Genomic DNA, 26779 nt, shown 5'->3' on the forward strand with positions numbered 1-26779 from the left:
TCTATTTTCGACCTCAACGTCCAGCTGCTGCCTCACGAACAACCATGGCCAGTCTCCATCGTTGCTTCTTCTGCATTCATTTTCCTCGCAAACGAATTAACTGCTTTCGTTCATCACTTCTGCCATCGTTTGGTCGAGTTTTAGTCGAGTTCGTCGAGCGTAGTTTTGAGTTCGTCAAGTTTACAAGGAAGTTGAGTTCGTCGTTGAGTCCGGACAGATTTATTCCCATTTGAGTTTTGTCAAAACAGTTCATACATATGTCGTGTTGATCCGGTTAGTAGTTTTTGAATTTTATGTTTGTCCGTATTTTGTTTTGATATTTTCGAATCTAAAATCGGCAAATGTTTGTTTTGTTTATCGTTTGAATTAATGTTTTGTTCATGTTTCTGTGTTTTGTTGAATTAATTTTCAGATTTCAAATGGAAGTTAATTAGTTGTTTTCATATTCATTTCATGTTTGTATTATTGTTTAAGTGAATATTTGTTAGTTTGTTGTTTGTTAGATTCAAATTGAAATTTAATTAACTATTTCTTCAATTTGTTTCATGTGTTTATGTATTGTTAGAAATTGTTAGTATTGTTAAGTTCAAGTTTAAGTTCATAATTGTTTCTTCGTCGATCTTGTTATTTGTTTAAAGAATTTAGTTGTGTTAAAGGAATATATTGATTTAATCGTTTAATCCGTCATGTTTGTTGTGTTAAATAGATTCATTCATGTTCATACTTTGTTTGGATGATCTTGAATCCGAATTTTGTATAGTTTGATTTCTTGTTTATCATTTGTGATTATTTCTTGAATTGGTCTCATAATCTTGTTTAAAGTTTAATATAAGAATTGTTTGTTGTAATGTTGTTAGAGTTGATTTTAAGTTCAATATTATTGAATTTAAGAATCTAAATATACTTGTTTGATTGTTGTTGTTGTTTAAATCCGAAAAATAGGTTTGTTGTTGCTAAAAATATTGTTCAATCAAATTTTAGTTGTTCTTGGTTGTTCAATTTGTGTTCATGTGATTTGTTGTTGAAATGTTGTTAAAATCATGTTCATGTGATATTGTTGTTATGATGTTCATCCGTGTTCATATTGTTGTTTGAACATTGTTAGAAATTGATCATATTGTCTATATTTTGGTTAAGTTTGATTAATTGATGTGTTATAGCTGATGGTTAGTTTGGTAAATTTGTAATACGTTCAGGGGTAGTTTGGTAATTTCAGTAAGGTCGGAAGGGGTAGTTTAGGAATTGTTTATTTGAAGCATGGGGGACAAAATGAAATGGGGTGGGTTGTGATATGATTATTTAATATAAAGGGGGGACAAGATTTAAATTAAAGGGGAATCTTGCATTATTTTAAATAAAGCATGGGGGACAAAATATAATGGGGTGGTGTGATATGTTTATTTAATGTAATGGGGATGAGTGAGAAGATAATGGGTTGGGTAGAGAAAAAGTATTGATTTAATTGATTAAAGGATTTATGGGATGAGATATATATATGTGAAGTCTTGAACAAAAAAAAGGAGAGAAGAAATACACAGACAGAAAAAAAAACGGGAGAGAGAAACAAATCTGAAAATAAGAGAGAGAAAAGGGCTGAACATTTAAGAGATAGAAAATTCCGAAAAATATTTAAGTTTTCAAATAAAAAAAAAACTAAAAAAAAATTTTGTTTTCTTTTGTTGTTTGAAATCAGAATTGATTGTTGTTTCATAAAAGTTGAAGCTTTTGTTTTTTTTGGATTACTACTCCACCGGTCTGTTACTGGGTTGTTACTGTTGTTGGGCTATTGTTGCTGTGTTGTACTGATTTTACTGCTGTTGCTGATTCTCATATTCATTTTCTTTTGCTTCCAATATCAGGTACACAACTGAAAAGCTGTTTATTGTAATCCGAAATATGAAGCGTGAATACATATGAAGAATGAAAATTTGAAGTTTTAATTTCGTTTTTTATTTCTTTGTTCCTTTTGTTGATTGTATTTAAGCTATTTCATGAATTACTAAATAATAACTGGAATAAGAAAATAATATCATAAGTTATTCTGTAATAAATCAGTTCGGCAAAATAGGTTAATTCACTAGTTATGAAGGCTTCAAGATTATAGGTTGATCATGAACAAGTAGCTAAATTTAGCTAAGACACGAATTTAAATTAAACATCGTAAATTAGGCATTAAGGCATGACTTGAGCTTAAGCAAGATTAAGAGAACGTTTAAGTCTAATAAACTTTCTAATAAGCTTTAGTAATTATGGTTAAATCTAGTTTCAAATGATTGTGAATAATTAATCTCAATAATTTTTTTAAAAAAAATAACAATGCTGAGTTTTAATCTAGCTATATTTGTTTATTTTGAATATTAGTTGTTGAATTTTTATTTTATTTATAATTTCGAAATTAAGAGTGAAATTCCTTTTTCATCAATATTTGTATTAATCAAGCAATTAGCATGTCATGTCTTCTTAAAATAATAAAAGCTAGTAATAAATTAGGATTTTCTTTCTTTATTTTAGAGACTCATTTTTATAGAAAAATGTAGTCGTTTTAAGATTTGTCCAAATAAATGAGATGAGCCTCGCTTAATGAAATGTATAGATTGCGGGGCCCTCAATAAATGTACATTTAATCGCTTAGAATTAGGGAGGAGCCGTTTTAGCAAATTTCACGGCCCTACCCAAAATAATGATACGCTAGACTCTTTAGGCGCGATTTAATTAATTTTACCTTCTTAAACTCGGATGCGCATTTCATGCGACCCAAATCTAAATCCTAAAACATTGAATAAAAATGTGTTCCGGATTGCGGGTGCATTTCATGTGACGTAATCCAAAGACATGTTTTAAACGATGTTCACAATTTTTTTTTTAAAAAAAATAATAATAATAAAGTGGTAAAGAGTTAAAATTGGCACATCGGTTCATAATTGTATTAAAATCAGATAAATAAGCCAAATATGACAATTGAGCGACCGTGCTAGAACCACGGAACTCGGGAATGCCTAACACCTTCTCCCGGGTTAACAGAATTCCTTATCCGGATTTCTGGTTCGCGGACTGTAATATGGAGTCATTCTTTTCCTCGATTCGGGATTAAACTGGTGACTTGGGACACCCTAAATCTCCCAAGTGGCGACTCTGAAATAAATAAACAAATCCCGTTTCGACTGTCCTTTAATTGGAAAAAACTCCCTACGCACCTCGCTGTGCGGAAAAAGGAGGTGTGACACCAAGTACTTTTTATTCAAACAATTTGGCACCGTCTATGGATATTTTCTAGCCAAAATTTTAGTTTCCTTTAGATCTAAAGTCAGTCAGAGTTCCACTTCCAGGTTTTCGTAGCCTCGTCCTCTCATTACAAACACCAATTTGAGAAATTTGTAGCCAAGATTTTGAAATAACCAAACAAACCAAGGTCAGATTTTTTTGCATGAAATCAAAATTATGTTTGATGTCTATACTTTATGCATATTGTCCCCTCTCTCTTAGGAAGGGACAATAGCCTATTGTATAATTCTTTGAAATAACAAGCTTGTCCTGCCCGTATGTACAGAGTATAACTTACGTTTCCCTTATTTTTGTTCTCCTGAGACAGGATCGGACCGGGACTCGAATTTGAGATCCCAACGAGCAAAGTAAGTTGTCTGCCCATAAGATGCCCAGACTCGACTAATGGCGAAGCTAAGTACGGGCCTGACGTCAAATCTGAAGCCAGCATTCGAGAATAGGGCAAAACGGGTCGTTCTACAATGCCCCTCTACCCTCGCAAACCAATCAGGTCAAGGTAACAAATGATTTCGTGTGGGTTCAACTTGTTATTTTTTCTTTTGGATTGGGATAGGAACATGAGTGTTCTCCCAGATGCGCGAACAAGGAACAAACACCATCAAAACAACACGCAAGGAAAATGTTCCGCACCATATCATCCTGCAGGCGACAGTCGAGTAAAACCCTCTCTAAAAAGTTGGTGCATAACGCCATAAAGGGAAAAACATGTATAGACTGGGGCTGGGTCACCATCCCGGAAAATATACGAATCTCTCCAACAAGTTGGTGCTTAATGCCATAAAGGGAAAAACTTGTATAGACTGGGACTGGGTCACTAGCCCGAAAAATATACGAATCTCTCCAACAAGTTGGTGCTTAACGCCATAAAGGGAAAAACCTGTATAGACTGGGACTGGGTCACCAACCCGGAAAACATACGAATCTCTTCAACAAGCAGACAGAACACAAGTGGGTGAAACTTACCCACACACTCGCCAAAGCAACTATGCGATGATATAACTAGCCAAAATTTGATCTCGTCCATATATTAAGACGTCCCGAAGCTTGAGAAAGACATTCATCGCCCCGCATATCGACTAATTCTCTAAGTCGAGCGATGAAGGGACTAGACAGACTAGGACTCTTCGAATGTACATACAGATCAAACAGAAACATGTAATATTCTCCAATGAATAAACAAAAGTATGACATTCTTACACAACACCAAATTTACACAATCACGCCAGCGCAAAGGAAATATACATTCGATCTCACTTGAATTATTTTCTAAGTCTACATTCGACCTCGCTCGAGTCGACTTACATTTAACCTCGCTCGAATTAGTAGGTCAAATCTGAACCTCGCTCGAATTAACAAGTTAAATTCGACCTCGCTTGAATTAGCAAGTCAAATTCGACCTCGTTCGAATTAACAAATTAAATTCGACCTCACTCGAATTAGCAGGTCAAATCTGACCTCGCTCGAATTAACAAGTTAAATTCGACCTCGCTAGAATTAGCAAGTCAAATTTGACCTCGTTCGAATTAAAAAATTAAATTCAACCTCGCTCGAATTTGCAGGTCAAATCTTACCTCGCTCGAATTAACAAGTCAAATTCGACCACGCTCGAATTAGCAAGTCAAATTCGACTTTGTTCGAATTAATAAACTAAATTCGACCTCGCTCGAATTAGTAGGTCAAATCCGACCTCGCTCGAGTTAACAAGTCAAGCACGACCTCACCCGAATCAGCAGATCAAATTCGACCCCGCTCGAGTTAACTACCAAAAGTCAGGGACTTATTACGAGAAGATCTAAGAAATTCGAAAAGAAAAGAGAAGGAAAGGCCAAAGGCATACAATCAAGGACAAATCAACTATTTCATTCAAAGAAAAAATAGCGTCTTACAAAGGGCCAAAATAGCCCCCCCACCCGACCAACTAAGTAAAAAAAAAAAACTTAAGTACAGGAGGAAAAATTAAGCACAAGAGCTTCATTCAGCATTATCCCCATCCATGCCGTCATCTCTCTCTTCGCTTGGTTCAACAGCTTCACCTCCACCATAACCCTCTCCATCAGAATGTTCCTCATCAAAGGCAAGCCTGTCCTCGACCTCATCAACTCCACCTGCCTCCGATGTTGCGGGGTCTTAACCACAGGCAAGCCGAGCCTCAAGCGCTTTAACATGAGCCTCTTCAAAATTGACTTCAGAAATGCTCCCCGCTGCCAACAAACCCTTATATATATATATATATATATATATATATATATATATATATATATATATATATATATCCCCCTGAGCCTCAGCGTGGATCCGCAACCCATACAAAGGGCGAGGAACAACAACAGAGGCAGACGCAGGAGAAGTCAAAGCCAATAATTGAGCCCTTTCAGCCTCGCGAGTAGCAATTTGATCACCCAGGGTCAAGACTTCTCTTGCAAGCTCGCCAAATCACTCATTAAGTCGTGCCTCCCTCAGAGCGGCCATTTCTATCTTAGTTGCACGCTCAGACTGGAGAACATGGATAGAATCATCTAGTGTCGTAGCCCTCGCCAAGGCCGCTGCTCGGGCTCCTTAGGACCTCTCCAACTCGATCACCTTCCCTTCTATTTTGGTCACCTTCTTTGCTATTTCAACACTTAGACTGGTAACCCTAGAGTCACTCAGCTCACGCTCCGCCTGCAGGGCCACCACCTTCGCTTAAAGATCAACACACTCAGCCACAACACTCTTGCCCATCTTGAGGTCTTCTTTTTGGCCCTAAGCAGCCCTTCGAGATTTCTAAAACCGACCCAATGTCGTTATAAATTATGCAATGGCTCATTTTAAGACTATTTCCTGGTACTTTTAGAGTGAGAAAGAGTGTCTAAGAGAGAGGAAGTGTCCTTCATCAAAATTGTTCCACAAATATTCAAGTGAGGCACCTAAATCTTCATCCTAAGAGGTAAGACTTCATCACCCCAGCTCTTAATTCCAAATATAGCTATAATAGGCCATTAGTGAGATAATTCATGGGGATTAGGGTGATTATATTGCATGTATGTGTTCTTAGAAGATATGGGGAAGTTGTAAATAAAAGATAGAGAAGTATGGGGAAAGGGTTGGTGCAATTTTCCATAAAAGGACCATAAAAACTTAATGAACACATACTGTTTGATAAAATGCCCAACTGAGCTAAGATTATGATCATTTTTCTAATTATGGGTTCATTTATGCTACAATGCTAAAATAGATTGAAGTTGCGAACATTTCGAAACCTTGTAGGAATTAAGAAAAAGCTCAATTGAGGTATGTATGGCTAAACCCCCTTCTTCTTAGAATCGAACCTCTGGTGTACATGTAATTGGTGTAAGTCCCTGAATTGGTCATACTAGAATAGTTGCCCTAAAGTGTTGTGTTGAAAGATTTATGTTCAATAATTGTTCTAAATGTTTATCATGTCGTCATGCTATTTGAGAATGTGTTAAATGTGGAATATATGTGTTGAGAAAGGTTATGAGTTCATGTCAAGAATCAAAATTAAGTTTGCTATGTTATTTGTATGAAAAGCCTCCATATGATTAAAATTTCCATGCCTTCCCCACGTGTATGTGGTGCCTTACATGATAGGACTTATTAATGTGGATGATAATGTTATTTGAATATATATAAAAAGGGAAACTTGAATTGTAAGAAACGTCCAAGTGCCAATAACGATTTAATAAATGAGGCTACTCGTGCCATGTAATGAAAGATGGGAAGGAAATGTGAACTGAGGTGTACGATTGAATGGTTGATGTCTCAAGTGAGATGGCCTAGCCGATCGGGCCATGATCGGACACCATGCCGCATACATGGTGGTAACTGTGCTAGACTGATTGATTGAAATTATATAAATGGTTGATGTCTCAAATGAGATGACCTAGCCAGTCGAGTCGAGATCGGACTCTATGTAGGAACATAGTGGTATTGTGGATTGTGGCACGTGGCACTGAGATTATCAAACTTAAATAAGTTGGAAACTTAACCGGAAATTGTGTGATCCTTACTTGATGTTTTAATATGTGTTTGAAGCTCTTATTGTATATCATGACTGCATTCCTTCTTTTTATTATTCGTTCTATTAAGATGGGTGTTTTGATTTACATACTTGTACTATTCGACAGTACTAACGTCCCTTTTGTCGGGGGTGCTACATCTTTAAATGGATGTAGGTGGTTCCGTAGTAGACAGTTTTAGCGGCAGCTAGTGACGCGTCCCCTTTCCAGCTGACTTGGTGAGCCCCACATTATTTCGGGGACCTATATCTTTTGTATCTTATGTTCGCCTTCTCACCATATTTTGAGGTATAGCCGGGGCCATGTTGCCAACACTTTTATAGAACTTTCTTTCTATCTACTTAGAGACTCCATAGACATTTATGTGGGTTGTGTATGGGTTTTGGGAAGGTCAATGAATTATATTATGCTTAATGAAATGGCTTATTAATGTACTTATATGATATCCGAATGTCTAAGTAAAGAAATCATGTCTTCTTTTGATCGTAAGTGAGTTGGGTAGGAAGTGTCAACAGGCTTGCTCGGCCGGGTTTAGTAGAGTCGTGTCTAGTAGAGTCCTTCTTATCGGTGTGTAGTCGACCACATCTATATGTTGGAGGCTACTTGGACATTTAGGAATAATACCCTTTCTTTGTTGATCTATATCGTGCGATAGAATTGAATGTGAGGTTGTTCTCCTCTAACCTGTGTGTTGTTCTAACTTTCAGTAAATGGCACCTAAGAAGAAAGCAAGAATTTTCCAAGAAGCCAATGCCACCCTAGGAGTGACTGTTGACTCCCTAATTGACTATGTGGGAGAGGATGCTCCCCCGACTATTTCACTGCCTAATTCTTCTACACCAGAACAGACTTCCCCAGCCCCTACATCTACTAAGGGTGCAACTATCCCTCCCACTGATATTCCTATTCCACCTCCAACCCCAGCTTCCGATTCTGGTATTTCTGATGGGGATCTTAGGGGAGCTATCCAGATGCTGACACAGTTAATGGCTTCTCAGGCCCAAAGGTCGAATGTTGCACCCACATCTTCTAGTCATCAAGGAGATTCTACGGGTTTTAGGGTGAACATAATTCTCTATTAGATCCGCTGGTATTCATAGGTACTGATCCCGAGGCAGACCTTTAGGATTTTATTGATGAGATGCATAAGACTCTCCGGGTTATGCGCGCTACTGAGATAGAGGGAGTGGATTTGGCTGCCTATTACTTGAAAGGGGTGGCGTATTCATGGTTTAAGATGTGGGAGGAATCCCGTTATGAGGGGAGCCCTTCGGCAAGGTGGAGCGAGTTTGCGGATGCTTTCATGGAACATTTATTGCTTGCCGAGACTAAGGCAGCCCGTGCTGCAGAATTTAAGAACCTTAAACAAGATAGTAGGAGTGTGTGAGAGTATCAAATGGAGTTTGCGTGTCTGTCAAAGTATTCTATTCACATAATGCCCACTATGGAGGCCAAGGTGCGTCGATTTGTGTAGGGCCTTAGCCCTTTGGTTATTAATAAGGTTACCACAGCTACTCTAAACTTTGATATGAACTATGGAAAGATGGTGGCATTTGCTCAAGCTACAGAGACCCACTAGTTGAAGAACAGGATGGAGAGAGAGGGTAGCAGCAGGGGCCAATCCCGGGCCATCCTGGTGATTCATTTGATGGGGGAAGATCAGTCTTTAGGGGAGGATCGTCACGACCATCTCCGTCGTATGCTCAGTCTTCAGCCAGTGCACCGCTAGCAGGCACAATCAGCAGCAAACTAGTTGTTTCAGGCCCAATTAGGGTAGTAGGGGACCCCATCAACAGGGCCGATCAGGAGGGAGATCCTAGCAGCAGCGGAGGCCCCCATGCCCCAAGTGTGGGATGATGCATTTAGGGATTTGCTACATGGACCTACCAATGTGTTATAGGTGTATGATGCGAGGCCACATTCAAAGGGATTTTAATGTATCCCACCAAGGTGCGGGCAGGGGCACAACACAACCATCCAGTTCTGCAACTGCCACATCTTCAACACCCTCTCCAACTCGAGGCACTACAGCACCCGCATGGCGTGGTGCAGCTAGGGGTGGTGCGCAGAGTTCGGGAGGGCCCAGCCGATTCTAGGCTATGAGTGGTCGCCAGAGTGCAGAGGCTTCTCCAGATGTTGTCACATGTATTCTGACTATCCAAATTTATGATGTGTATGTCCTTATTGATCCCGATTCTGCTTCGTCCTATGTTACTCATTATGTTGCTATGGAATTTGGGATATAACTGGAACAGCTTCATGAGCCATTCTCTATATCTACTCCGGTCGGTGAGTCTATTATGGCCGTGCGGGTTTATAAAAATTGTGTTGTCACGATACGTGGTCGGGATACCATGGCCGATCTCATTAAATTGGGGATGGTCGACTTTGATGTAATTATGAGAATGGATTGGCTTTAATCATGTTTCGCCAAGCTTGACTACTGAACTAGAACTATGAGGCTTGAATTTCCTAATGAGCCAGCTTTTGAATGGAAGAAGGATAATGTGGTGCTAAAAGGTAGGTTTATTTCTTACCTTAAGGCCTCGAAGATGATTAATAAGGGGTGTATCTACCATTTGGTCCGGGTTAAGGACACTGATGCTGAGGCACCCATACTTGAGTCCGTGCCAGTTGTGAATGAATTTCCGGATGTCTTTCCAGATGAACTCCCTGGGATCCCATCAGACAGGGAGATTGACTTTGGGATCGATATGATGCCAGACACGTAGCCTATAATAATTCTGCCTTATAGAATGGTACCGGCAGAATTGAAGGAATTAAAGGAGCAATTGAAGGATTTGTTAGAGAAGGGCTTCATCCAACTGTGTGTGTCTCCGTGGGGCGCACCGCTTTTGTTTGTAAGAAAGAAAGATGGCTACGGATGTGTATGAACTACCGACAACTCAATAAAGTCACAATAAAAAATAAGTACCCTCTACCAAGGATAGATGATTTGTTTGATCAATTACAAGGTTCTAGGTACTTCTCTAAAATTGACTTACGGTCCGGGTATCAATTGAAGATAAGGGAGAAAGATATCCCAAAAATAGTTTTTAGGACCCGGTATGGGCACTTTGAGTTTCTAGTAATGTCCTTTGAGCTAACAAACACCCCAACAACTTTCATGGATCTTATGAATCGAGTATTCAAGCCTTTTCTTGACTCCTTTGTGACAGTTTTCATTGACAACATTCTGGTATATTCACGAAGTCAAGAGGACCACGTCGATCATCTCAGGGCAGTTCTCACTAGCACCAATTATATGCGAAGGTCTCGAAATGTGAATTTTGGCTTGAATCTGTTACATTCTTGGGTCATGTCGTCTACAGGGAAGGAATAAAGGTTGATCCTCAAAAGATTCTGGCGGTGAAGAATTGGCCTAAACCTACAACTCCAACAGAGATTCACAGTTTCTTGGGCTTAGCAGGGTATTATCGAAAGTTTGTGGAGGGGTTCTCTACTCTTGCCTCTCCATTGAATAAATTGATGTAGAAAGCGGTGAAGTTCCAGTGGTTTGATGCTTGTGAAAGGAGCTTCCAGGAATTGAAATCAAGATTGACTACTGCACTGGTATTGACCCTACCAGAGGGTAAATATGGGTTCGTGGTGTATTGTGATGCTTGAAGGATCAGGCTTGGGTGTGTGTTGATGCAACATGGGAAGGTTATAACTTATGCTTCTAGGCAACTCAAGAATCATGAACAGAACTATCCAACACATGACTTGGAGTTTGCGGCGGTGGTTTTCGCATTGAAGATTTGGCATCATTAATTGTATGGGGTGGGTCCACATGGATGTATTTACGGACCACAAGAGCCTTCAATATATTTTCAAACAAAAGGAGTTGAATATGAGGTAGAGAAGATGGCTTGAGTTACTCAAAGACTACGATATCGATATTCTATATCACCCGAGAAAGGCCAATGCTATGGCATATGCTCTTAGTCAGAAATCTATGGGAAGTTTATCTCACTTGGAGGCGTATCAAAGGTTGTTGGCTTGTTTGGGAGTTCATCTTGTGCACTCTGATGAACGAGGAGTAATTGTGCAGAATAGGGCTGAATCATCGCTTGTGGCAGAGGTCAAAGAAAAGCAGTACAATGATCCAATATTGGTACAACTGAAGGAAGGGGTTCACAAACACAAGACAACAATCTTTTCTCTTGGTATGAATGATAGTACACTACGGTATCAAGGACGACTATGTTTTCCAGATATCAATGGTCTTCTGCAAAGAATCATGGCGGAAGCTCACACTTTCAGGTATTCCGTGCACCCAGGTTCTACAAAAATGTATCACGACCTCAAGGAAATCTACTGGTGGAATGACATGAAAAGGAATGTGGCGGATTTTATGGCAAGATGTCCAAATTGTCAGCAAATGAAGGTCAAACATCAACATCTGGGTGGGTTAGCGTAAAGCATAGTAATTCTAATTTGGAAGTGGGAGATGATTAATATGGATTTTGTAGTAGGGTTACCGCGCACTTCGCGCAAGTTTGACTCAATTTGGGTTATTGTGGACCAACTCACAAAATCAGTGCATTTATTGCCAATCAAATCTACTGACACATCGGAATAGTATGCTCAGTTGTATATCAAGAAAATAGTCAGGCTTCATGGCACTCCAGTTTCCATCATTTCTGATGGGGGGGCTCAGTTCAAAGCTAATTTTTGGAATAAATTTTGGCAAGGTCTGGCTACGCTGGTAAATCTTAGCACAACCTTCCATCTATACACCGATGGGCAGGTAGAGCGGACTATTCAGACACTCGAGGGCATGTTGCGTGCTTGTGTTCTTGATTTCAAAGGTAGCTAGGATGATCATTTGCCACTCATAGAGTTTGCTTAGCTTTCATGCTAGTATACATATGTCACCATTCGAGGCATTACATGGAAGGAGGTGTATATCTCCTATTGGGTGGTTCGAAGTTAGAGAAGCTGAATTGGTAGGACCAGACCTCATACATCAAGCTATGGAAAAGGTTAAGATCATAAAGGAACGGCTGGAAACTACTCTGAGTCGTCAAAAATCCTATTCGAATGTTCGTCGCAGAGACTTAGAGTTCAAGGAAGATGATTGGGTATTCTGGAAGATCTCCCACATGAAGGGTATTATGTGGTTTGGAAAGAAAGGAAAATTGAGTCTGATGTATGTTAGGCCATACAGAATTATTCAAAGGATCGGTCTGGTGGCATACAAGCTCAAGCTGGCACCTGAGATGTCATTGGTACACCCGGTATTCCATGTGTCTATGTTGAAGAAGAGAGTGGGGGATCCGTCCACTATTGTGCCGGTTGAAATTATCGAGGTTATTGAAGAGCTGTCATAGGAAGAAATTCCAGTGGCCATTCTTGATAAGCAAGTCCGAAAGTTGAGAAATAAAGAAATTATCTCCGTGAAAGTGTTATGGTGAAACCAGCTGTTTGAGGAAGCCACTTGGGAAGCCGAGGAAGAAATGACAAAGAAGTACCCTCACTTGTTTGTATAGCCATGTAATAGCTTTTGTAAATGTGGGTCCCTATAACCTTTGTATCACTTGATTAGTCTATGTAAAGCTGTTCCGCTTTGATTATATATTGCCTATGAGGCCATGATTGGTGTTGTTATGAGTTATATTATGTCAGGGATTTTTATATATGTTGTTAGTATGTGTTTTATGGGCTCTCTATCAGGTAGATAGGCCTAGTTATAAAGGAAACTATGGCAAACGTTTTAGAAAATTTAGGGAGTTAGCCAAATTTGGGGTTGTTGGTATATTGTGTGAAAACGGTGTTACATGGGGTGCTAATAAGTGAACCTTAGACCTCATTCAGGGACGAATGATCTTAAGGGGGTGGGGGGAGGATGGGGGAGGATGTAAGGCCCCCTAAAATTCTTCCTAGAAACCAGGATATCGTGGTGCCAAGTTAGGGTTATGTGTTAAAGATTTATGAAAATCTTCGCGACGAGCTTGTTCGCCGCGGTTCGGACTTTTTGGATTGAACTATGCATTAAAAAGTTAAAGAAAAGTGTTTACAGAATATTGCATTTCTGCGGCCCATTATGCGACCACATTACCGCACGGCAGACCGCATCTTGGTCGTAGAGTGATGCAGAAAACTTCGCCAATTTTGAAGCCAGTTATGCGGCTGATTATGCGATCACATAATCGCTTTGCGAGCCGCATATTAACCGCATAATCATCTTGGACTTTTGTGAAGGGAAGTTTTGTGTATTATGCTACCGCAGAACAGGTATGCGGACCGCATATTGGTCACAGACCTAGGCTCATTTTAAGCCTATTTCCTGGTACTTTTAGAGTGAGAAAGAGTGTCTAAGAGAGAAGAAGTGTCCTTCATCAAAATTTCTCCATAGATATTCAAGTGAGGCACCTAAATCTTCATCCTAAGAGGTAAGACTTCATCACACCAGCTCTTAATTCCAAACATAGCTATAATAGGCCATTAGTGAGATAATTCCTGGGGATGATGGTGATTACATTGCATGCATGTGTTCTTAGAAGATACGCGGAAGTTGTAAATCAAAGATAGAGAACTATGGGGAAAGGGTTGGTGTAATTTTCCATAGAAGGACCATAAAAACTTAATGAACGCATAATGTTTGATAAAATGCCCAAGTGAGCTAAGATTATGATCCTTACTTGATGTTTTCATATGTGTTTGAAGATCTTGTTGTATATCTTGACTGCGGTCCTTCTTTTCAATATTCATTCTATTAAGATTGGTGTTTTGCTCTACATACTAGTACTATTCGACAGTACTAACGTCCCTTTTGCTGGGGACGCTATATATTTAAATGGATGTAGGTGATTCCATAGCAGACAATGTTGATTGCAGCTAGTGGCGCGTCCCCTTTCCAGTTGACATGTGAGCCCCATATTATTTCGGGAACCTATATCTTTTGTATCCTATTTTCTTCTTCTCACCATATTTTGAGGTATAGCCGGGGCCTTGTTGCTGGCACTTTTGTAGTACTTTCTTTGTATCTACTTAGAGGCTCCGTAGACATTTACGTGGGTTGTGTATGGGTGTTGGGAAGGTCAATAAATTATGTTATGCTTTGGATTTATGTTCCTCTAAATTGTAAGGTATATGTACTATAAAACCTAACAATGACGTAATTAATGTAATGGCTTAGTAATGTACTTGTATGATATCCTAATGTCTAAGTAAAGAAATCATGTCTTCTTTTGATCGTAAGTGAGTTGTATAGGAAGTGTCAACAGGCTTGCGCGACCGGGTTCACTCGGTTGAGCGCCGGTCATACTCCCCGAGCTTGGGGCGTGACACCTCCTAATGTACTTTTAAATGTGAATTTTAATTTAATCGAATCTCAATATGAATATCGAATATCGGATAAAAATAAAATAAAAAACTCAATTTCCCTAGAGAAGGGAGGCAGGATTGGTTATGTATGATGCTTATACATTTTTATAAGTTACATTTTCTTTCATGACTGAAGTTGACATCCCCCAAGTATGATTATTGAGAAAATGGATGATCTAAAGAGCTAAACTTGTTAGGATGAGAAGGTTAAATTTCATATCCTATATTATTATGTAGGCCCTTGAATCATTTGAAGCATTAATTTTATAATTCAATATAAATCAAATTAGTCAAACTAATTCCAAACTTTTGATCCTGTTGGAAAGCATGTCTAAAAAGAGTTCTAGGGCCAGATTCTTTTCAATAACTATGCTTTTCATCATTTCTCAAGAATAGAGAATCAATATAATCCAATACTTTCTTTTTAATCAATTAGGATTTGGGGTATTCATCTTAAACAAATTTTCTTTCTTTTTGAAAGTGGGTGTGATTTGGGTGTGTTTGGTACGAAGAAAATATTTTCCAATTTTTCCATGTTTGGTTGGCTTAAATGTTTTGGAAAATATTTTCCTTATCAACTTATTTTCCTCCCATTGGAGGAAAATATTTTCCTTATCAAGAGAAGGGAAAATATTTTTCAAAACTTCTTCCCAATCTTCCCCTCCCTCACCAACCCACCCCACCCCACCCCTATCTCCAAAAAGGGTTTTTTTTTTCAAATTTCAGTTTTTTTTCCGTCACCACCCACCTTGCTACCCCTCCCCCCTCACCCTCCCCTCCACCCCGCCAAACCCCACCCCCACTGCCCCCAACACATATATATCAATATTTTTTTCTTTTTTTTTAATTTTCAAATTTTAGTTTTTTTATTTTTCTGCCCCTCCCCCTTGCACAAAATATATTTTTTTTTAAAAAAAAATTTCTTTGTAAATTTAAATTTCTGTTTTTTTATTTTTTTGCACACTTCCCCCCCTCCCGTGATGACCCAAAAGGTCATCTTTTATTTTAGAATCCGTTTCCGTATTCTGAGGCCCTGAAAACCTCCTTTTTCGCTCCTCGATTTGCGTGCACAGTCTGGGAGCGATACCCGAAAGCTTTAATGTGAAAAATTTAAGAAATAATGACTTTTTGGCTTAAAAAGATGATTTTAGTTGACTTCGGTCAATATTTTGGGTAAACGGAATTGGACCCGTATTTCGACAGTCCCGGAGGGTCCGTAGTAAAATATGGGACTTGGGCGTATGTCTGGAATCAAATTTCGAGGTCCCTAGCCCGAGAAATGAATTTTTGAAGAAAATTATTTAACTGAAAATATAATGGTTTTTGGAAAATTATTAAGATTTTATCTTATTAGTATTGAGCCCGTATTTTGGTTTCGGAACCCGGTACATGTCCGTAATGATATTTAGGCATTATCTGTGAAATTTGGTGAAAAACGGAGGTGTTTTGATGTAATTCAGATCTTTGGTTGAAAAATTAGAAAATTTGAACTATCTTGAAAATTTCATGAGTTTTTGTATTGAACATAGTTTTAGATGTTATTTTAGCGATTTGATCTCGCGAGCAAGTTCATATGATATTTTAGACTTATATTCATGTTTTGTTTAGAGCCCCGAGGGCTCGGGTGAGTTTTGTATAGGCCACGGAGTGAGTTTGGAATTAGAAAAATCTATTGTTGCATCTGATATTTGTTGCAGGCTCTGATCTCGCAATTGCAAGATCGGGCTTCGCAATTGCGAGCTTCACAAGCTTGGCAATTGCTAGGGCTTTATCGCAATTGCGAAGAAGCCCTGGGTCAGCATAGTTTGTATTTGGAAACAAACCTTCGCATTTGCGAAGTCATCAGGGAGGGGTAACCTTTGCAATTGCGACCAAAGGTTTGCAATTGCGACAGTAGCAGGCATGCAACAGGTTCGTATTTGCGACACCTGTCTAGCATTTGCGAGCTTCACAATTGCGAAACTCTGGTCGCAATTGCGACATTTACAACTATTTAAAATGAAACTTGGACGGGATTTTCATCCATTTTTCATATCTCTCAAATCCTAAAACCCTAGAGGCGATCCTGCCAAGACCAAATCTTCCCCAAACTTTTGGTTAGTGATCCTAATCCATTTTCTTTTACTTTCCCATCGCATTTCATGAATTTCCAACTTAAAATCTAAGATTTCTATGGAAAAAATGGAGGTTTGGGTAGAATTAAGGATTTTTATAAATTAGGGAATTAGACCTCGATTTGGGGTCGGATTCTAAAACCAATTGTATATCCGAGATCAGGGATGAATGGGTAATTGAGTTTTGGTCCAAATTTCGAGTTTGGACCAAGCGGGCCCGGGGTCAAGTTTTTGACTTTTTGGAAAAAATATTAGAAAACTTATAATTTTGCATTTGAGTTAAGTTATTTATTATTCATTGATGTTATTAAGTTAATTATGGCTAGATACGAGTGAATTGGTGGTAGAATCGAGAGGTAAAGCAGTGTTTGAGTTTTGAAATATCCGTTGGCTTGAGGTAAGTGTTTGGTCTAACCTTGACTTGATGAATTAGGGATACCGATTTATTTTTTATGTGAAATTCCATGTGTGTGGCGTATAGGTGTGGTGACGAGTACCTATGCTGCACCAAAATCATTTTATACTGTTCCCTTCCCCATTTCCCTATATATATATATTGCTCTTCTATCTTAATTGCTACCTGTTCCTAAATGTTTCCATGTCTAATTGCCTTATATTAACTGTTATTCCTTTTATTGAAATATTTACTTGTTTCATGGTTTCGTTTTAGTACCCTTTTGGCTTATATTGGTTTATTAGTGCTTCATGGTATACTTTGGTTGGTCTTGATGTGTAGTTTTAACTGGTGAAGTTTTATAATCATAGTGATATTCCATTGTGTGGATTGAGGTATAAGTGTTGTGGAGGATTTGAGTTAACTTGTAAAACACTTGTCTTTATTTTTGTGATTGGTACTGATATATATATGTATGTTGGGATCGGGTTGCACGCCGCAATAGGAGGAATATGGGTGAATGTGATTGTCTGGTGGGGTCGGGTTGCACGCCGCAACAGGAGGAACAATGGTGAATGTGATTGCCTGGTGGGATCGGGTTGCATGCCGCAATAAGGAGTAATAAGGGTGGACAGGTGGGATCGGGTTGCACGCCGCAACAGGAGGAATAAGGGTGAATGTGATTGCATGTGGGATCGGGTTGCACGCCGCAATAAGGAGTAATGAGGGTGAATATTGATATTGTTATTATTTATATGGTGGGATCGGGATCCACACCGCATCAGTTATTGTTTTAGCATTCAATTCTGTTGAAGTTCGTTATCGAGTTATTGAAACTCCCTAAAGATGTGTTATAGCTGAGTACTGGTAGAACGGCTGGTTTCCGTATTCATTTAATGCAAGTTTCTATTATATTTCGTTCCGCATTTCCTTTTCGTTTTTAGTATAAATTGTTGCAGGTTGTATATGTTGTGATACCCCGCCATAGCCTCGTCACTACTTCGTCGAGGTTAGGCTCGGCACTTACCAGTACATGGGGTCGGTTATACTGATACTGCACTCTACACTTCTTGTGCAAATTTCGGAGCTAGTGGGTAATTGAGAGGTTGGTTGCTGTTGCTGCATTCTGGAGACCCAAGGTAGTATTGCAGGCGTCCGCAGGCCCTGGCGTCCTCTTCTATCCTACTTCATTGCTGTTTTCTCTACTTTCGAGAGAGATGTAAAATTTCATTCAGACCATTATTTGTAGTATTCATAGACTGTACGTGAGTTGTGACACCAGTTCTAGGTGGAATTTATTAAAGTTTTCGTTATTTGCAAATTGATAATCTTTTAAATTGTGTTCTTCAACATTTATTTCCGCTGATTTACTTTCATTAAGTTTTAATTATTAAAAGATAAAGTTAAAAGGTGAACTATTGGCTTTCCTAGCGAGTACAATGTTAGGCTCCATCATGATCCCAACGGTGGAAAATTCGGGTCGTGATAAGTGTCACACCTCCTTTTTCCGCACCCGAGAGGGTACAAGGGAGTTTTTCCAATTAAAGGACAATCGAAACGGGATGAGTTTATTTATTTCAGAGTCGCCACTTGGGAGATTTAGGATGTCCCAAGTCACCAATTTTAATCCCGAATCGAGGAAAAGAATGACTATATATTACAGTCTGCGTACCAGAAATCCGGATAAGGAATTCTGTTAACCCGGGAGAAGGTGTTAGGCATTCCCGAATTCCGTGGTTCTAGCACGGTCGCTCAACTGTTATATTCGGCTTGATTATCTGATTTTAAATACAATACGAACTTATGTGCAAATTTTATCTTTCAACCGCTTTTATCATTTACCGTTATTTTTATCAAGAATTGCAACGTTATAAAATGTATCTCGAACCACGTTACAATCAATGTACCCGTGGTCATCGACACGCTTTGACTCCGTTGAGATTTGGATTTGGGTCACATCAATGTGCACCCGAGTTTAAGGAAATTAAATTATTAAAGGCGCGCCTAAAGCGACTAGCGTATTTATTTTGGGTAGGACCGTGAAATTTTACTAAACGGTCCATCCCGAAGTCTAAACAATTTTTAAAGCAATATTTATTGAGGGCCCCGCAATTTGTATTTTTATTTGGCGAGGCTCATCTCGTTCTTTATTTTTAATGAATTTGCAACGTCATGGACATGCATCTCGAACCACGTCACAGTCAATGTACCCGTGATTAGAAAGGCATTTCGAATCCGTCGAGATTTGGATTTGGGTCACATAAATGTGCACCCGAGTTTAAGAAGGTAAAGTTTATTAAAGCGTATCCTAAAGAGACTAACGTGTTGTCATTTCAGGAAGGTTGCGAGATTTGCTAAGCAACCCGTCCTGGAAACTAAATGCTTCAATAATATACATTTAACAAGGGCCCCGCATCTGCGCGTTTTGTTTATTTCATCGAGGCTCATCTCGTTCTTATTTTAAAGGGATATCTTATAGCAACTACGTTTCTTGTCGTGTTTGTCTCTATCAATTGAAAACAGTAGAAAGTCCTAATTAATTACATGTTTGAAGATGTTGTAACAACATTCAGAAAGGCTTAAAAAAAATCCGAAACGGGGCTGCATACACAGTCAGCCGATCCAGTAACCACGGGCCCAAATCCAGCCCAAGCATGATTGGCCAGACCCGGGCCACTGCTTGTTCGATGCGAGCCTGCCGGGTCTGTTTTGACCCGGGCTCGACTTCTCGTGGGGTTGAGATTGTAAACCGTGTTCTTTATCTAAAAAAAGGTTTTAGCAGTTATATACGGAACATGTATTAGAAAGGAAAGAAATTAATTTATAGTGTACGATTTTCATGCTTCGCATACATTACTTGTTTATACTACACTATTGCATTAAATCTGAGATACAACCCACTGCCTTGGGCATACTCTTATCACCATCCTATATACACAATCTAACATTCAACTACCATTCATTGACAGTTTACTAGGACTGTAAGCTAACTTTAGTATCCAAAACAAGAAGGTAAACTATTATACATTATATGAGGTCTAACATAATATTCTATGTATATATAGACATCTGCAGATCTTCTCCATTCATGCTCAAACTTTTCAAGTTACATTGGTAATATATTTGTGTACCTGGTATAGAGGACAACAGGAGGGAGAAAATGATCAGCTGAGTGGTATGCAACAAACACAGCAACAACAACCAAACAGTAACAACTCAACAACAAACCAACAGCCACAAATGCTCTCCACAGTCCAACAGACAAATAGCAACAGTTTCCAGAACAACAGAAACCACAGATGGTCGAGGCCCAAACAAACAATCCCAGAAAAAGAGTAATGAACCAGTAGAAAATCCAAGATACCAAATGTGACAGCAACAGAAAACCCAATAACCCCAAAGCTCAGCTAATACCCGATACAGTTCCAGCAATCAGGAAGACTAAGACTCGAACCACAGCCCACAGAAAACTCAGTATAGTAACAATCACAGCAGAAAACACACAGCCTTTCTCTTAATGGAACAGTAATGACCCTGGTTAGAATAACTGGCTTGGCCAGGATAGCCCAACCAATTTAACCCCTCGTGCAGTTTTGGGCAGTGATTGGTGAAAGTGTTCTCAAAATTTCCCCCTTTTGTTTTCTCTTTTTCTGAAGACTAAAAGTCCAGCCCTTTTTTAGTTCTGCAACAGCTTATTTATAAGCCAACAACCCAGTGCAGTCAAGCTGCCTGGATCCTGCCAGTTGCAATCTGCCCATACCCCTTAACTCCCCATGCCTAAAGGCATCTTTCTCGGTAAACTTAATCAGCCCCCCATGCTTTGTCCTATTGCTCTAATCAAGGATTATGGGTGCAATAAAGTATTCATTTGAACCCATGCTCTTATGTTTTGTTCCCCATTGTTATTAGGTTAATAGTATTTTAATTAACACTTGACATATTCTTAAGTTAAACCCCTAATCAGACTTTGTCTTATGCCAAAACTACCCTTAACCTTGCATGTCACTGTATTACCATAACTCTTAATAATTAGTATATAAACCTCTTTGATTTCAGCTAACTACTGACTACTTAACTTAAACTCAATGCTGCCTTCAGGTGAATCTGTTAGCTTTCCACAGTTAACAATCAATTTTCAGCCTAAATTCAAACCAATGATTCCAATTTAATCAAACGTGGGTGCCAATTAAAGGGTACAAGTTGGTCATGCCGATACAAGTAACACCAACAAGAAACAGGCATAAGTAATCAATACTGAAATGCAACTCCTGATTTTCTAATCTTTCAAGTGAATTTAGTTGACGATGCTTATTTAAACGACTACGCGAACTATAATATACATCGAACAACCAACAAAATCAACAAACAAATCAACTTTAAACTCAAAATGTACACACAGGGATAGACGAGTCAGAAACCAAAACAAACCAGAACATGTATGACAGATAGAGTTTAAGATGACAAAATAAAAGGAAAAATACCTCCGGGACCTGAAACTAAGACTGACTCAATGCTCGAACTCGGGCCAGGTGATTTTGGGGTCTAATGGACTTTAACCGAAGCGTTCTCAACTGAGAACACTTCGGTAAAAGTCTGCTAGGCCCTGATCCTGACACTGATTCGGACAAAAACCCATAGATCTGAATCCTAGGGCTCTTGAGGTTCGATTTGGGAACCGTTCAATTCCAGTCAGATTCGAACGGAACCTAAGCCATTCAGGGGGTGAGGGAGGTCAGGAGGGGCCGTGGTGTGAGTTTGGGGTCAATCGGTGTAGATCTGGTTTTTACTCGAATCTTCGTTGGAAGATTCGAGAAGCTACGGGTTGATTCGAGGTGAAAGGTTAACGGATTCATGTTCAGGATGGTTGGGTGCATCGGGGATGTTATTTTGGTGGTCATCGGAACTGTGGTTACCGGGCTCACGGGGGAAAACCTAGGCTGCTAGGGTTTGAGAGGAAAGGGGTCCTGGGGAAGATGGTGAACAGTGGCTGAAGGGGGGGTGTGGCTTGGGGCGTGGGGGTAAGGGGTTAGGTTTATATATGTATTGAGGGTTTAGATCCTGGCCATTGGATCAATTGAGATCAAGGGCCAGGATCTACTCATTGAGGAGAGACGACGTCGTTCGGGAGATGATAGTGGGTTAAGACCGGGTAGGGGATTGGATCGGGTCATGTTGACGGGTTTAGAGGAGGGCCTGGATCCGTTGGATCAATGGGAATGAACGGCCCAGATTAACCGTCCCTGAAACGACGTCGTTTCAGGAGGTGCCTGGGCAGGCCTGGTCTGGACCGGACTTGTGCTGGTTTGGGCCCATTTTTTGTTTTATTTCCTGGGCCTAACCCGTTTTTCAATCCCTCTTTTTTTGTTTTTCTATTTTATTTTTCTTTTAAAACAAAAAAAAAAATGAAATAACAAGCAATAAAATAATGAAATTAAAACCAACAACAATGCAACATTTTAACACAATTATCACAAAAATATTTCGGTAAGTTAACTAAAAGCCTAGAACGAACGATGCACATATATTTTTGAATTTTCTTTTACTGACCGAATTATGGTTTAATCACCCTGACATGCATATTTTGTATTTTTGTTTGATAATGACTAGATGCAAAATGGACAGACTCACAAACGACTAACAAAACATGTCACGGAAAGACCGAAAAATTGTACAGCGAAGCCTTTTGCCACTATTTTTATTTTCTTTTGGAGCGATTGTCCGTGAAGCAAAAATCACGTGCTTACAGCTGCCCCTCTTTGCACGAAGACATGAAGGGTTTTCGCGCAAAGATAAAGCGAGCGATTTTTGCCCGTCCGAATACTCCGTGTGAAGCATTTTTTGAAAAAGATTTGACCGAACCTTTGCTTCAGAGGTTTCCTACATATCCTGGGCTGAAACAGGAATCAGGTCAATGTAGTTCGGGAAATTTTGGTAGCTGGGACTACCGTGTGACTGTAGTGTTTGCTGTTGTTGTGCGCTGTTGTATGCTGCTGTAGGATGCTACTGCTCAACCGATCTCCCTATTACATTGCTCTAAAAGGAAAACAAGAAGCTAAGCTAAACTGAGGATCCTGAAATCTCATCCATCTTCAACTTGTTCTTGCTGCCTTGCTTTCTTGTCGGCTAACGCTTTCCTCTGACGCCTTTATTTTGTGAACTTGGAGATGATGCTGGTCCTTCACCTTTTTTGAATGTCAGTTCTCATCACTTTGCTTGATTTGCTGGGGATACGGCTTTCTTCTTTAAATCTTCCAATGGTTTCTTTAGTGGTATGGCTTTTCATCAAAATTGTTATACTGGCATGCTACACCGTTCCCAAACTACTTCTTTTGAGACGCGTTCCTTTTTCCTTTTGAATTGCGCGCTTGCCTCTGCAGTTGTCTGCTTCTTGGTGCTGGGGATTTCATTGTTTCCCGTTTGGGGATCTCTGTTGTACCCTTCCGTCTTCAGGTGGGGTGACTGATTCCAAAATCTAGAGCTGAATGTATTCCCGCATTATACTGGTGGGCGACCTAGAACTTAAAAGTATTCCCGCATTATACTGGTGGGCGACCTAGAACTTAAAAGTATTCCCGCATTATACTGGTGGGCGACCTAGAACTTAAAAGTATTCCCGCATTATACTGGTGGGCGACCTAGAACTTAAAAGTATTCCCGCATTATACTGGTGGGCGACCTAAAACTTAAAAGTATTCCCGCATTATACTGGTGGGCGACCTAGAACTTAAAAGTATTCCCGCATTATACTGGTGGGCGACCTAGAACTTAAAAGTATTCCCGCATTATACTGGTGGGCGACCTAGAACTTAAAAAGTATTCCCGCATTATACTGGTGGGCGACCTAGAACTTAAAAGTATTCCCGCATTATACTGGTGGGCGACCTAGAACTTAAAATGTATTCCCGCATTATACTGGTGGGTGACCTAGAACTTAAAAGTATTCCCGCATTATACTGGTGGGCGACCTAGAACTTAAAAAGTATTCCCGCATTATACTGGTGGGCGACCTAGAAATTAAAAGTATTCCCGCATTATACTGGTGGGCGACCTAGAACTTAAAATGTATTCCCGCATTATACTGGTGGGCGACCTAGAACTTAAAAAGTATTCCCGCATTATACTGGTGGGCGACCTAGAACTTAAAAGTATTCCCGCATTATACTAGTGGGCGACCTAGAACTTAAAATGTATTCCCGCATTATACTGGTGGGCGACCTAGAACTTAAAAAGTATTCCCGCATTATACTGGTGGGCGACCTAGAACTTAAATGTATTCCCGCATTATACTGGTGGGCGACCTAGAACTTAAAAGTATTCCCGCATTATACTGGTGGGCGACCTAGAACTTAAAAGTATTCCCGCATTATACTGGTGGGCGACCTAGAACTTAAAAGTATTCCCGCATTGTACTGGTGGGCGACCTAGAACTTAAAACTATTCCCGCATTATACTGGTGGGCGACCTAGAACTTAAATGTATTCCCGCATTATACTGGTGGGCGACCTAGAACTTAAAAGTATTCCCGCATTATACTGGTGGGCGACCTAGAACTTAAAAAGTATTCCCGCATTATACTGGTGGGCGACCTAGAACTTAAAAGTATTCCCGCATTATACTGGTGGGCGACCTAGAACTTAAAAAGTATTCCCGCATTATACTGGTGGGCGACCTAGAACTTAAAAAGTATTCCCGCATTATACTGGTGGGCGACCTAGAACTTAAAAGTATTCCCGCATTATACTGGTGGGCGACCTAGAACTTAAAAGTATTCCCGCATTATACTGGTGGGCGACCTAGAACTTAAAAAGTATTCCCGCATTATACTGGTGGGCGACCTAGAACTTAAAAGTATTCCCGCATTATACTGGTGGGCGACCTAGAACTTAAAATGTATTCCCGCATTATACTGGTGGGCGACCTAGAACTTAAAAGTATTCCCGCATTATACTGGTGGGCGACCTAGAACTTAAAAAGTATTCCCGCATTATACTGGTGGGCGACCTAGAACTTAAAAGTATTCCCGCATTATACTGGTGGGCGACCTAGAACTTAAAATGTATTCCCGCATTATACTGGTGGGCGACCTAGAACTTAAAAAGTATTCCCGCATTATACTGGTGGGCGACCTAGAACTTAAAAGTATTCCCGCATTATACTGGTGGGCGACCTAGAACTTAAAATGTATTCCCGCATTATACTGGTGGGCGACCTAGAACTTAAAAAGTATTCCCGCATTATACTGGTGGGCGACCTAGAACTTAAATGTATTCCCGCATTATACTGGTGGGCGACCTAGAACTTAAAAGTATTCCCGCATTATACTGGTGGGCGACCTAGAACTTAAAAGTATTCCCGCATTATACTGGTGGGCGACCTAGAACTTAAAAGTATTCCCGCATTGTACTGGTGGGCGACCTAGAACTTAAAAGTATTCCCGCATTATACTGGTGGGCGACCTAGCACTTAAATGTATTCCCGCATTATACTGGTGGGCGACCTAGAACTTAAAAGTATTCCCGCATTATACTGGTGGGCGACCTAGAACTTAAAAAGTATTCCCGCATTATACTGGTGGGCGACCTAGAACTTAAAAGTATTCCCGCATTATACTGGTGGGCGACCTAGAACTTAAAAGTATTCCCGCATTATACTGGTGGGCGACCTAGAACTTAAAAAGTATTCCCGCATTATACTGGTGGGCGACCTAGAACTTAAAAGTATTCCCGCATTATACTGGTGGGCGACCTAGAACTTAAAAGTATTCCCGCATTATACTGGTGGGCGACCTAGAGCTTAAAAGTATTGAAATTGCTTCCCCGTTGTTCGAGAAGATTTTCGACAATCGGCAGAAAATTTTCTGCCCCGGTTTTTGGTGACTTCCATGGCGTTGCATCTTGCTGCCATCGTCAATTCTTTGCTCTCCTGCAACAGACAAAAGGATTTAGTCAGTTTTAATCGTGGTGGTGCCTTTCTGGCGAGCAATTTTTCTCTCTTCCCCTTTTCTTGCTCTTTGTCCCCATAATTGGTTGGCAGGCAAAGTTGCCTGTTGGGGGTCTCTAGCCTGCTGGGGATTGGTTTTCAATTTATCCCCTTTTCTGCTTTCTCTTTAAACACATGATGTGGGAGTCTGCTTCTAACTCCCGAAACCACTCCCTTTTGGAGCTTACTTCTTCCAAAATTTCCGGGCACAATCCCTGCATTGCCTGGGACCGGCCTTTAAGACTGTTTGTATTATCCTGCATTGGATGAATTCCCCTTTGGTTTCTGGTAGTAAGCTTTGAAAAATCCTTTCAAGACACATTTTAAGGAAAGAAATAAAAGATACGGAAAGGAGAAAATCTTTCTGAACCAATATTTTTGTGGGAGGAGACAATCCAAAGAACTTATCTGGAGGACACAACTGGTCCTCATGATCATGACGTGCACCATGGATTCCCGACCCAATCTATTTGTATCAATCGATTTGCCGAATAGTCTGACTTGCTGGGGATGATAAGTTACCGTCCATGCTGTTGCAAATGTGGTAGCTTTTGTTGATTCGTCTTGTCGCCTCATAGTGCCCTTCGAGGGGTTTGCACTAATGAGACTCTCTCTTTTCTCTCATCTCCCGGCGCCTTATGGTGCCCGCGAAGGTTTTC

The 26779-nt window shown here is 39.9% G+C and overlaps 2 protein-coding genes across 2 annotated transcripts; both read left to right on the forward strand.

Moving 5' to 3' along the window:
* The first annotated feature begins 11232 nt into the window (after positions 1-11232).
* Positions 11233-11724, forward strand: LOC138889491 (uncharacterized). The gene has a single exon (XM_070172803.1). It carries the CDS (start codon positions 11233-11235, stop codon positions 11722-11724), a length of 492 nt encoding a protein of 163 aa, XP_070028904.1.
* Positions 11725-12175: 451 nt separating this feature from the next.
* On the forward strand, positions 12176-12637 carry LOC138889492 (uncharacterized). The gene has a single exon (XM_070172804.1). It carries the CDS (start codon positions 12176-12178, stop codon positions 12635-12637), a length of 462 nt encoding a protein of 153 aa, XP_070028905.1.
* Positions 12638-26779: the final 14142 nt, after the last annotated feature.

This window comes from Nicotiana sylvestris, chromosome 4 (genome assembly GCF_000393655.2).
Source record: "Nicotiana sylvestris chromosome 4, ASM39365v2, whole genome shotgun sequence".
Classification (NCBI taxonomy): Eukaryota; Viridiplantae; Streptophyta; class Magnoliopsida; order Solanales; family Solanaceae; genus Nicotiana; species Nicotiana sylvestris.

Coding starts and splice junctions, on each gene's coding strand:
- LOC138889491 (XM_070172803.1), top strand. CDS start 11,233: ATGGCATATGCTCTTAGTCAGAAATCTATGGGAAGTTTATCTCACTTG.
- LOC138889492 (XM_070172804.1), top strand. CDS start 12,176: ATGTCACCATTCGAGGCATTACATGGAAGGAGGTGTATATCTCCTATT.